At 51.6% G+C, this 12628-nt stretch overlaps 1 protein-coding gene across 1 annotated transcript; it reads left to right on the forward strand.

Annotated features, from left to right (window-relative positions):
• Positions 1 to 5385: 5385 nt before the first annotated feature.
• LOC142292382 (uncharacterized) lies at positions 5386 to 12313 on the forward strand. Its single transcript, XM_075337712.1, has one exon. It carries the CDS (start codon positions 5493 to 5495, stop codon positions 11382 to 11384), a length of 5892 nt encoding a protein of 1963 aa, XP_075193827.1. The 5' UTR covers positions 5386 to 5492; the 3' UTR covers positions 11385 to 12313.
• The last annotated feature ends 315 nt before the right edge of the window (positions 12314 to 12628 follow it).

Consider the following 12628-nt stretch of genomic DNA (forward strand, 5'->3'; position numbering starts at 1 on the left):
GATTCTCTCCTCAGCGTCTCCCCTCAGTAATGAGCTTTCTAGGATGGAGATGTCGGTGATGGACGCTCCAGGATGGGGATACGATTCTCTCCTCAGCGTCTCCCCTCAGTAATGAGCTTTCTAGGATGGAGATGTCGGTGATGGACGCTCCAGGATGGAGATGTCGGTGATGGACGCTCCAGGATGGGGATAAGATTCTCTCCTCAGCTTCTCCTCAGCGTCTCCCCTCAGTAATGAGCTTTCTAGGATGGAGATGCCGATGATGGACGGTCCAGGATGGGGATACGATTCTCTCCTCAGCGTCTCCCCTCAGTAATGAGCTTTCTAGGATGGAGATGTCGGTGATGGACGCTCCAGGATGGAGATGTCGGTGATGGACGCTCCAGGATGGGGATAAGATTCTCTCCTCAGCGTCTCCCCTCAGTAATGAGCTTTCCAGGATGGAGATGTCGGTGATGGACGCTCCAGGATGGGGATACGATTCTCTCCTCAGCGTCTCCCCTCAGTAATGAGCTTTCTAGGATGGAGATGTCGGTGATGGACGCTCCAGGATGGGGATACGATTCTCTCCTCAGCTTCTCCTCAGCGTCTCCCCTCAGTAATGAGCTTTCTAGGATGGAGATGTCGATGATGGACGCTCCAGGATGGAGATGTCGGTGATGGACGCTCCAGGATGGGGATACGATTCTCTCCTCAGCGTCTCCCCTCAGTAATGAGCTTTCTAGGATGGAGATGTCGATGATGGACGCTCCAGGATGGGGATACGATTCTCTCCTCAGCGTCTCCTCTCAGTAATGAGCTTTCTAGGATGGAGATGTCGGTGATGGACGCTCCAGGATGGAGATGTCGATGATGGACGCTCCAGGATGGGGATAAGATTCTCTCCTCAGCTTCTCCTCAGCGTCTCCCCTCAGTAATGAGCTTTCTAGGATGGAGATGCCGATGATGGACGGTCCAGGATGGGGATACGATTCTCTCCTCAGCGTCTCCCCTCAGTAATGAGCTTTCTAGGATGGAGATGTCGGTGATGGACGCTCCAGGATGGAGATGTCGGTGATGGACGCTCCAGGATGGGGATAAGATTCTCTCCTCAGCGTCTCCCCTCAGTAATGAGCTTTCCAGGATGGAGATGTCGGTGATGGACGCTCCAGGATGGGGATACGATTCTCTCCTCAGCGTCTCCCCTCAGTAATGAGCTTTCTAGGATGGAGATGTCGGTGATGGACGCTCCAGGATGGGGATACGATTCTCTCCTCAGCTTCTCCTCAGCGTCTCCCCTCAGTAATGAGCTTTCTAGGATGGAGATGTCGATGATGGACGCTCCAGGATGGAGATGTCGGTGATGGACGCTCCAGGATGGGGATACGATTCTCTCCTCAGCGTCTCCCCTCAGTAATGAGCTTTCTAGGATGGAGATGTCGATGATGGACGCTCCAGGATGGGGATACGATTCTCTCCTCAGCGTCTCCTCTCAGTAATGAGCTTTCTAGGATGGAGATGTCGGTGATGGACGCTCCAGGATGGAGATGTCGGTGATGGACGCTCCAGGATGGGGATAAGATTCTCTCCTCAGCTTCTCCTCAGCGTCTCTCCTCAGTAATGAGCTTTGTAGGATGGAGATGTCGGTGATGGACGCTCCAGGATGGAGATGTCAGTGATGGACGCTCCAGGATGGAGATGTCAGTGATGGACGCTCCAGGATGGAGATGTCAGTGATGGACGCTCCAGGATGGAGATGTCGGTGATGGACGCTCCAGGATGGAGATGTCGGTGATGGACGCTCCAGGATGGAGATGTCGGTGATGGACGCTCCAGGATGGAGATGTCGGTGATGGACGCTCCAGGATGGAGATGTCAGTGATGGACGCTTCAGGATGGAGATGTCGGTGATGGACGCTCCAGGATGGAGATGTCGGTGATGGACGCTCCAGGATGGAGATGTCGGTGATGGACGCTCCAGGATGGGGATAAGATTCTCTCCTCAGCTTCTCCTCAGCGTCTCTCCTCAGTAATGAGCTTTCTAGGATGGAGATGTCGGTGATGGCTCTCCAGGATGGGGATAAGATTCTCTCCTCAGCTTCTCCTCAGCGTCTCTCCTCAGTAATGAGCTTTCTAGGATGGAGATGTCAGTGATGGACGCTCCAGGATGGAGATGTCGGTGATGGACGCTCCAGGATGGAGATGTCGGTGATGGACGCTCCAGGATGGAGATGTCGGTGATTGACGCTCCAGGATGGAGATGTCAGTGATGGACGCTCCAGGATGGGGATACGATTCTCTCCTCAGCGTCTCCCCTCAGTAATGAGCTTTCCAGGATGGAGATGTCGGTGATGGACGCTCCAGGATGGAGATGTCAGTGATGGACGGTCTAGGATGGAGATGTCGGTGATGGACGCTCCAGGATGGAGATGTCGGTGATGGACGCTCCAGGATGGAGATGTCAGTGATGGACGGTCTAGGATGGAGATGTCGGTGATGGACGCTCCAGGATGGGGATACGATTCTCTCCTCAGCGTCTCCCCTCAGTAATGAGCTTTCTAGGATGGAGATGTCGGTGATGGACGCTCCAGGATGGGGATAAGATTCTCTCCTCAGCTTCTCCCCTCAGTAATGAGCTTTCTAGGATGGAGATGTCGGTGATGGACGCTCCAGGATGGGGATAAGATTCTCTCCTCAGCTTCTCCCCTCAGTAATGAGCTTTCTAGAATGGAGATGTCAGTGATGGACGGTCTAGGATGGAGATGTCGGTGATGGACGCTCCAGGATGGGGATAAGATTCTCTCCTCAGCTTCTCCTCAGCGTCTCCCCTCAGTAATGAGCTTTCTAGGATGGAGATGTCGGTGATGGACGCTCCAGGATGGAGATGTCGGTGATGGACGCTCCAGGATGGGGATACAATTCTCTCCTCAGCGTCTCCCCTCAGTAATGAGCTTTCTAGGATGGAGATGTCAGTGATGGACGCTCCAGGATGGAGATGTCGGTGATGGACGCTCCAGGATGGAGATGTCGGTGATGGACGCTCCAGGATGGAGATGTCAGTGATGGACGCTCCAGGATGGGGATACGATTCTCTCCTCAGCGTCTCCCCTCAGTAATGAGCTTTCTAGGATGGAGATGTCGGTGATGGACGCTCCAGGATGGGGATACGATTCTCTCCTCAGCGTCTCCCCTCAGTAATGAGCTTTCCAGGATGGAGATGTCGGTGATGGACGCTCCAGGATGGAGATCTCAGTGATGGACGGTCTAGGATGGAGATGTCGGTGATGGACGCTCCAGGATGGGGATAAGATTCTCTCCTCAGCGTCTCCCCTCAGTAATGAGCTTTCCTGGATGGAGATGTCGCTGATGGACGCTCCAGGATAGGGATAAGATTCTCTCCTCAGCGTCTCCCCTCAGTAATGAGCTTTCTAGGATGGAGATGTCAGTGATGGACGCTCCAGAATGGCGATGTCGGTGATGGACGCTCCAGGATGGGGATACGATTCTCTCCTCAGCTTCTCCCCTCAGTAATGAGCTTTCTAGGATGGAGATGTTGGTGATGGACGCTCCAGGATGGGGATAAGATTCTCTCCTCAGCTTCTCCCCTCAGTAATGAGCTTTCTAGGATGGAGATGTCGGTGATGGACGCTCCAGGATGGGGATAAGATTCTCTCCTCAGCTTCTCCCCTCAGTAATGAGCTTTCTAGAATGGAGATGTCAGTGATGGACGGTCTAGGATGGAGATATTGGTGATGGACGCTCCAGGATGGGGATAAGATTCTCTCCTCAGCTTCTCCTCAGCGTCTCCCCTCAGTAATGAGCTTTCTAGGATGGAGATGTCGGTGATGGACGCTCCAGGATGGAGATGTCGGTGATGGACGCTCCAGGATGGGGATACAATTCTCTCCTCAGCGTCTCCCCTCAGTAATGAGCTTTCTAGGATGGAGATGTCAGTGATGGACGCTCCAGGATGGAGATGTCGGTGATGGACGCTCCAGGATGGAGATGTCGGTGATGGACGCTCCAGGATGGAGATGTCAGTGATGGACGCTCCAGGATGGGGATACGATTCTCTCCTCAGCGTCTCCCCTCAGTAATGAGCTTTCTAGGATGGAGATGTCGGTGATGGACGCTCCAGGATGGGGATACGATTCTCTCCTCAGCGTCTCCCCTCAGTAATGAGCTTTCCAGGATGGAGATGTCGGTGATGGACGCTCCAGGATGGAGATGTCAGTGATGGACGGTCTAGGATGGAGATGTCGGTGATGGACGCTCCAGGATGGAGATGTCGGTGATGGACGCTCCAGGATGGGGATACGATTCTCTCCTCAGCGTCTCCCCTCAGTAATGAGCTTTCCAGGATGGAGATGTCGGTGATGGACGCTCCAGGATGGAGATGTCAGTGATGGACGGTCTAGGATGGAGATGTCGGTGATGGACGCTCTAGGATGGAGATGTCGATGATGGACGCTCCAGGATGGGGATACGATTCTCTCCTCAGCGTCTCCCCTCAGTAATGAGCTTTCCAGGGTGGAGATGTCGGTGATGGACGCTCCAGGATGGAGATGTCGGTGATGGACGCTCCAGGATGGAGATGTCGGTGATGGACGCTCCAGGATGGAGATGTCGGTGATGGACGCTCCAGGATGGAGATGTCAGTGATGGACGCTCCAGGATGGGGATACGATTCTCTCCTCAGCGTCTCCCCTCAGTAATGAGCTTTCTAGGATGGAGATGTCGGTGATGGACGCTCCAGGATGGAGATGTCGGTGATGGACGGTCCAGGATGGAGATGTCGGTGATGGACGCTCCAGGATGGAGATGTCGGTGATGGACGCTCCAGGATGGAGATGTCGGTGATGGACGCTCCAGGATGGAGATGTCGGTGATTGACGCTCCAGGATGGAGATGTCGGTGATGGACGCTCCAGGATGGAGATGTCGGTGATGGACGCTCCAGGATGGAGATGTCGGTGATGGACGCTCCAGGATGGAGATGTCGGTGATTGACGCTCCAGGATGGAGATGTCGGTGATTGACGCTCCAGGATGGAGATGTCGGTGATGAACGCTCCAGGATGGAGATGTCAGTGATGGACGCTCCAGGATGGGGATACGATTCTCTCCTCAGCGTCTCCCCTCAGTAATGAGCTTTCTAGGATGGAGCTGCTGGAGGCAGGGTGCACAGGCTCTGACCCTCCTGCACCCGCGCCCGTCTCCGTGTGTGTGAGGGGATTATCTTTTTCCCGCTTCTGCACATTTCTGTCACATTCTGCTACATCTACTGCGCAGGCGTAGAAAGCACAGTGACTGTTCCGTACAAGAAACATTCCGTACAGCCGCGAACTTACGTGCACGCCTCCGGTGCTCTGGGCGCATGCGCAGTAGATGGCGAGCCGTGCACGTACCCTGGGACAGTTACTGTACGTGCTCGTCACACAAGATGGCGGCGGTTTGAATCGGGCCCGGAGCGACCGTTAGAAAGGTCCAGTCACAGCAGCGCCGTCCGGGCAGGATGGAGGTCACCGCCGGCCGAGACGCCTCAGACAGCAGCGGCCGCAGCTCCGAGAGACCGTACAAGAATGCCGACCAGAGAGGCTGCGCTCCGGCTGAGAGAGGTACCGAGAGAGTGAGGAGAGCGCCCCCCATACCTGATCCCGGGGAAGACGGGCGGCTGCTGGAGAGACATCCCCCGGGCAGCCAGGGGCAGCTGCTGGAGAGACATCCCCCGGGCAGCCAGGGGCAGCTGCTGGAGAGACATCCCCCGGGCAGCGAGGGGCAGCTGCTGGAGAGACATCCCCCGGGCAGCGAGGGGCAGCTGCTGGAGAGACATCCCCCGGGCAGCGAGGGGCAGCTGCTGGAGAGACATCCCCCGGGCAGCGAGGGGCAGCTGCTGGAGAGACATCCCCCGGGCAGCCAGGGGCAGCTGCTGGAGAGACATCCCCCGGGCAGCCAGGGGCAGCTGCTGGAGAGACATCCCCCGGGCAGCCAGGGGCAGCTGCTGGAGAGACATCCCCCGGGCAGCGAGGGGCAGCTGCTGGAGAGACATCCCCCGGGCAGCGAGGGGCAGCTGCTGGAGAGACATCCCCCGGGCAGCGAGGGGCAGCTGCTGGAGAGACATCCCCCGGGCAGCGAGGGGCAGCTGCTGGAGAGACATCCCCCGGGCAGCGAGGGGCAGCTGCTGGAGAGACATCCCCCGGGCAGCGAGGGGCAGCTGCTGGAGAGACATCCCCCGGGCAGCGAGGGGCAGCTGCTGGAGAGACATCCCCCGGGCAGCCAGGGGCAGCTGCTGGAGAGACATCCCCCGGGCAGCGAGGGGCGGCTGCTGGAGAGACATCCCCCGGGCAGCCAGGGGCGGCTGCTGGAGAGACATCCCCCGGGCAGCCAGGGGCGGCTGCTGGAGAGACATCCCCCGGGCAGCCAGGGGCAGCTGCTGGAGAGACATCCCCCGGGCAGCCAGGGGCAGCTGCTGGAGAGACATCCCCCGGGCAGCCAGGGGCAGCTGCTGGAGAGACATCCCCCGGGCAGCCAGGGGCAGCTGCTGGAGAGACATCCCCCGGGCAGCCAGGGGCAGCTGCTGGAGAGACATCCCCCGGGCAGCCAGGGGCAGCTGCTGGAGAGACATCCCCCGGGCAGCCAGGGGCAGCTGCTGGAGAGACATCCCCCGGGCAGCGAGGGGCAGCTGCTGGAGAGACATCCTCCGGGCAGCGAGGGGCAGCTGCTGGAGAGACATCCCCCGGGCAGCGACGGGCAGCTGCTGGAGAGACATCCCCCGGGCAGCGAGGGGCAGCTGCTGGAGAGACCCATCATCATGAGGGGTAGGAGAGAGAATGCCCTGGGGTCCTACAGAGACGGTCTGATGTCCCTCCGAGAGGAGAGTACCCAAGGTGGATACGAGAGGGCCTGGCGCGCCATGTCTGGCTATGAGCAGGCTATGTCCTCCATATATGAGGGATCCCCTCACCCGATCTCGCGCTATGAGCGGCTGTCGGTGGAGCGGGCACACACCATGAAGGACTTTGAGAAACAAATCACGGAGCTGAAGAAAGATAACTTCAACCTGAAGCTGCGGATCTACTTCCTGGAGGAGCAGATGCAGCGGCGTTGTGACACCAGCAGTGACGAACTCCACCGCATGAACATCGAGCTGAAGGTGGAGGTGGAGAGCCTGAAGCATGACTTCCAAGAGAAGCACAACCTGCTGGTTCGAGCCTCCAAAGCCATGGAAAGCCTATCTGGGGAGCGTGACCTGGCTGTCCAGCGCCTACGTGAGGAGAACCTCAATCACCTGCAAGACATGGCGGATGCCCACAACCATAAAATCCATCTACTGCAAACTGAAATGGCACACGAGAAGGCTGAGCTGGAGAAGATAAGCTTGCTGCTCGACCAGGAGCGGATGCAGAGGTTCAGTGCTGAGGAGCAACTGCTGGCAGTAAATGAGAAATACACTAAGAGTGTGGCCATCCTGGAGGAGAGAGACTGGATTATACAATGCCTAAATGACACCGTGCACTCCAAAGATGCCCTCATAGCCCAGCTGGAGAAGCAGATCGCCTCCTTGCTGCCGTATGACACCAAGAATGCAACACAGAACATAAGTCACCTCAACCGAGAGAGCAACGCTGAAATCGTACCAGAACCTGCCGATCCAACCTGTAACTCAGATCCTAAAAGCGGTAATGATGAGAACGTGAACGAGTGGCAGCAGAAGATTAAAGAGATGGACAATCTGATCAACGAGCTACAGCAGAAGTTAGAAGCCAAAAAAGCCGAAGAGAAGAACTCCTTAAAGAGAGATAAAGCTATACAAGGCCTCACACTGGCCCTAAAGAAGAAAACCAAAGAGAACGAGAAGCTCCAGAACCAGATTGAAAACCTGAATTCGACTTTATCAAAAGCACAGGAAGCTGCCATGCTTCAGAGTCTCAAAGAAAATATCCACCCTGATTACAAGAAGCTCATTTTCACACTCCGCGCTGAACAAGACATGTATAGCCGGGTACTGAAGCACGAGAGAGAGTCGGGAGGGCTCAAAAAAGAGCTGGAATCCATTGCTATGCTTCGTCGGTGGCTGGAGGAGAGTATTCATTCAAACCAGGAACTTCGCAAGATGATGGAGGCCCAAATCATGGCCAAATACAAAGGAGATGACAGCATGTCGTTTCTTGGAGATCAGACTTCATACTTAAGCATTTGCCTTGATCACCTAGACCAAAATGAGTATTTCTTTGCTGGCGGTCCTCAGCTAACAGCCATATCTAAAAATAACATGGACATTTGTGAAACTGAAAAAGTGTTGAGGGAAGAAGCAGGAACCCAAACACAAAGCGATGTTCATGATCCAGCTGGAGGAAATCTGAAATCTCAGCAAAACCAAAACTCAGAGCTGTCATTCAGCGAGAGAAGCACAATGAACGGAGAGGTCTATGGGATCGAAGCCAAACCAACCAGAAAAACAAAAAACACAGTCTCTACTGCTACCCAGACCGAGTCTAAGACCTTCTCTGACAAATGCTTCCCCCTCCATGATGCTGCAGCAGAACTAGCCTTTACCCTACAACATGGAGAACATGATGTCCCATCACAGAGGCCTCTCCAGTCTCCTAGCAACAACTATGAAATGCATGGATATAATCAAGGAAAGGTTTCTAACGTCAGTCCAAATGCCAAGAAATCCAGAATTCCCGTTCTGGTAAAGTCTTCCCTGAATACAAAGCTCAGGACTGAAGCTGCCAAAGAAAATAACCATTGTTTTGAGAAGAAATTACAAATAGAAAATGGGCTCCTTAAAAAGATAAAATGTATTGAGCTGGAAGAAGAGTTACATAAAGAAAACCGAGACACGGTGCATGAGAACCATATACCTGACCGCAATAAAGCAGGCCAAGAGCAGAAATATCCCACAGAGCAAGTGGCACAGAAAGAGCTAGATAATTGCAGGTCTGTGCAAAGGTTAATGCAAGAAGAAAGTGAGATCATGACTACAAATGTAAGTTGTAAGGAGTCTGACTTGTATCACACCAAGCACACAAAGTCTGCAGAACAAGCCTTAAAGAAGCTAAAGGCAGAGAATTCCCTACTGTCTGAACAGCTAAAACAAGCACAAATCGAAATCGAAGCATTCAAAGCGGGTGAAGAACTATTGGAAATGAAGCCTTCTGAATATGACTTATGTACCTCGAAGGAGAAGCAGAGAAAATCTTCAGAACAATCCTTACAGAATGAGCTAGGGCCAGAAAATCACAGACTATGTGAACATCTAAAACGAGCACAGACTCCTACAGCAAGTGAAGACCTGATAAAACTTTATGACTCTACACCTGATCTATCTCATTCTGTTATAGAGCACAGAGCATGTACAGCGCATAATCTGCAAGCTGAGAATCACCGCCTCTCAGAACATCTAAAACAAGCACAGACTCCTACAGCAAATGAAGACCTGATAAAACGTATGGACTCTACACCTGATCTAGCTCATTCTGTTATAGAGCACAGAACATGTACAGAGCAGGATCTGCAAGCTGCGAAACATTGGCTCTCTGAACATCTAAAACGAGCACAGACGCCTACAGCAAATGAAGACCTGATAAAACTTAATGACTCTACACCTGATCTATCGCATTCTGTTATAGAGCACAGAGCATGTACAGCGCAGGGTCTGCAAGCTGAGAATCACCGACTCCCTGAACATCTAAAACTAACACAAATAGAGAACGGGATGCTTCAAGCCTCTGAAGACCTAATAGAACAAACAGATCCTGTACATGGTTTATCAAGCTCAAGCATGGTGCATATGGAGTCTGCACACCGAGCTTTACAGATAGAACTACAGGAGGAAAATGACCGACTCTCTGAACAATTAGAACAAGCCCGAATGGAGATTGAGACTCTGAAAGCCAGTGAAGAACTATTAAGGTGTAAGGCCTCTGAACTTGACAATGGTAACTCCAAGAAAGAAGAGAAAAAGTCGACAGGATGTGATTTGCAGAAAGAGCTACAAGCGGAGAATCTACTGCTCTCCGAACAGCTAAAACAAGCAAAAATAAAGATTGAGATACTTACTGCAAATGAATCCGTAAAACACAACACTGTTCCTAGTTTATCTCCTTCCCTCATAGACCAGATGGAGCCTACAGACCAGTCTCTGAAGAACGAGCTACAGGCGGAGAATTACCAGCTTTCAGAACAATTAAAAACTGCACAAATGGAGATTGAGAAGCTTCTAGCTGAAAAAAGATTGATGGACAGCAGCGATGACTCTCTGAAGCTTCACGGTTCAGATGCCGATGACGATCTCTCTGAACAGTCCTTGTTAGATAAAACAATCACCAACTCCGTCAATGTTATTGAGGTGGATGCCACATCAGATTTTGAAGATGAAGTCTGTAGGCCCAGTGTAAACAGTCAGAATGCCGCTGCGCTGCGCTGCCATCACGACAGTCACTGTACAGAGTGTGCCAACAACAGAGGAATTATTTCACTGCCAACTTTGAATTCCAAAAGAGCTTCCACCATGCACCACTCATCTAAGTTCACAAACCTGTCCTCCTCCAGAAGGTCGTTTGAAGACACCACTTCACTTTCAAAGTACGATCTGTTAGTGCAGTCTCAGGCGAGAGAGCTCTCTCTTCAGAGGCAGAAAATTAAGGAGAGTCACAACCTCAGTGTTATATGCTCCAAAAATTTCTACAACATCTTAAAAGCCTTTGAGAACCTTTTCCCAGCCAGCACCCTGGACTCTAACATCAGTCTGGGATTTCAGGAGCAGATTACTCAGACAGTGGAGTGGCTAAAAGAGTTGGAGTACAAACTGAGTGATGCCTTCTATGGAGAGGAGGACGCTTACAGTGACCAATCTGTCGACAGCTTGCTGTACATGCCATCACGCTTGGTCCCTGGACATAGATTATGGGCAGATAAACATGGCTGCCATATGCTGGGATTAGTTGAAGACTACAACGCTTTACGAAAGCAGATTTTGGAAGCAAGGAACGTCTTACAGGAGATGGAGAGTTTCATTGACCATGGAGTACAGACTGCAGTTGTCAATATGACTGAGCACTTTGAGAATATATTTTTTGAGAAGCTTACTAGAACCAAGCAGTCGCTGGAGGAAGCAGGGTGTTTACTAAAGCTTCTGTGGAGAGTGTCCTTACCCTTTCAGATTCACAGCCCTTACACCGTTCACCAAGAGGAAGAAGCAAACGTCGAGATCACTCAACTTCGCAAGAGGGTTGTAGAGCAAGAGAAGCTGTTGTCTGGCATGGTCAAGAGGGTCTATTCCGAGACTCAAATGAAGGAGGACATTGAGAAGCTCATTCTGGACCAATTGGCCATGACTCATGACATTTTAAAGAGAGCCAAGGGCAATCTAGAGGTCCAGGTGGTTGATAAACTCCAGTAATATTGTGCATGTGCTGATAAGTCGCCCACGACCTCTGGCGACCATCTGGATAGATCCGCATATGTAACGATGCATACTGCCATCTACTGTTTTATATTTCATTTCCACCTGCCTTGTAGTGGATTGTGCGCTTTTATAATTTTATAGTCTGCGCTGTCTTCCTCGGTTGTAAAATATTTTACTTGTCAAATTCCTTGTAAAGTTTTAAGTTAATGGAGTCTATATATGAAACAAGAGTGTCATTATAAGAACCGCTGTGCTGTCATGTTCTGTGCTTTATCCTTAAATTTCCACAAGAGGGCGCCACATACATATCAATGTTGATTGTGTAAGTAATGAGTATTCAAGGGCGCTCCTCATAATTCAGGAGAAAGTTACTGGCTACTGCCCCAGCGTATTCTGCTGCGGGAGCTATGACTATATATATTTCTGGCTGGGATCATGTGTTTTTGTATTTTTTTTTATATTCATAGGGTAGGTAATAACCTGCTGTTTGCTAGGGGTTTGTCCCCAGGACCTCAATCAGTCCCTAACAGAGCATGTGCACAACCCCTGCATGCATTGCCGGTCAGTCTCTATAGAGTCCTGTCCATGATCAGCAAGTTATCACCTATTGTATGGATCGGGGATAGTTTTAATATTTTGATACAAGCTTCTCAAAGTGAACCATAGGTACGATTATAGATGTACAACCGCAATGCATGAGATCAAGGAGGCCAGTAATCTCCCGTGGAGGATTTGCATGTGATGGGGATGTAGATTTCACAATGATTCACCAAAATTTGCATGATATTCGGCTCTTTAGGCCTTGTGCCCACTTTACTTTTTTCATGATTTTTTTTCATGCTTTTTTCCTTGCTTCTTTTAATCAATAAAAGCAAGAAAAAAAATCATCCCAGCAGAGTGAGAATCCTGACTTGCTGTGCAGACGACACTAACTTCTTTTTTCCTTGCAGTTTTTGTTGCTGAAAGTAGAAGCAGCATGTCAATTTGTTTCTGCGTTTTTTTTTTTCCTGCTTTTTTTTCACCAATTTGCTTCAATGGAATGTGTAATGCACACGTTGCTTTATTTTGTGCATTTTTATCTGCTTTTTTATGTCACTGGTGTTCCTTGCAGCCATTTCCTCATCTTGCGGTCTTTACCGAGGTACCTTGCTGCAGGGAACTCCGGTGACGTCACAAGGTGAATCGAGTTCATGCTGGCGGATCACCGGGGTTTCGTGCAGATCCTTCAGCATGAACTC

This window comes from Anomaloglossus baeobatrachus, chromosome 2 (assembly GCF_048569485.1).
Source record: "Anomaloglossus baeobatrachus isolate aAnoBae1 chromosome 2, aAnoBae1.hap1, whole genome shotgun sequence".
NCBI classification, from domain to species: domain Eukaryota; kingdom Metazoa; phylum Chordata; class Amphibia; order Anura; family Aromobatidae; genus Anomaloglossus; species Anomaloglossus baeobatrachus.

What these genes read in the sequence shown, in the direction of transcription:
- LOC142292382 (XM_075337712.1), top strand. Translation starts at nt 5,493, where the DNA reads ATGGAGGTCACCGCCGGCCGAGACGCCTCAGACAGCAGCGGCCGCAGC.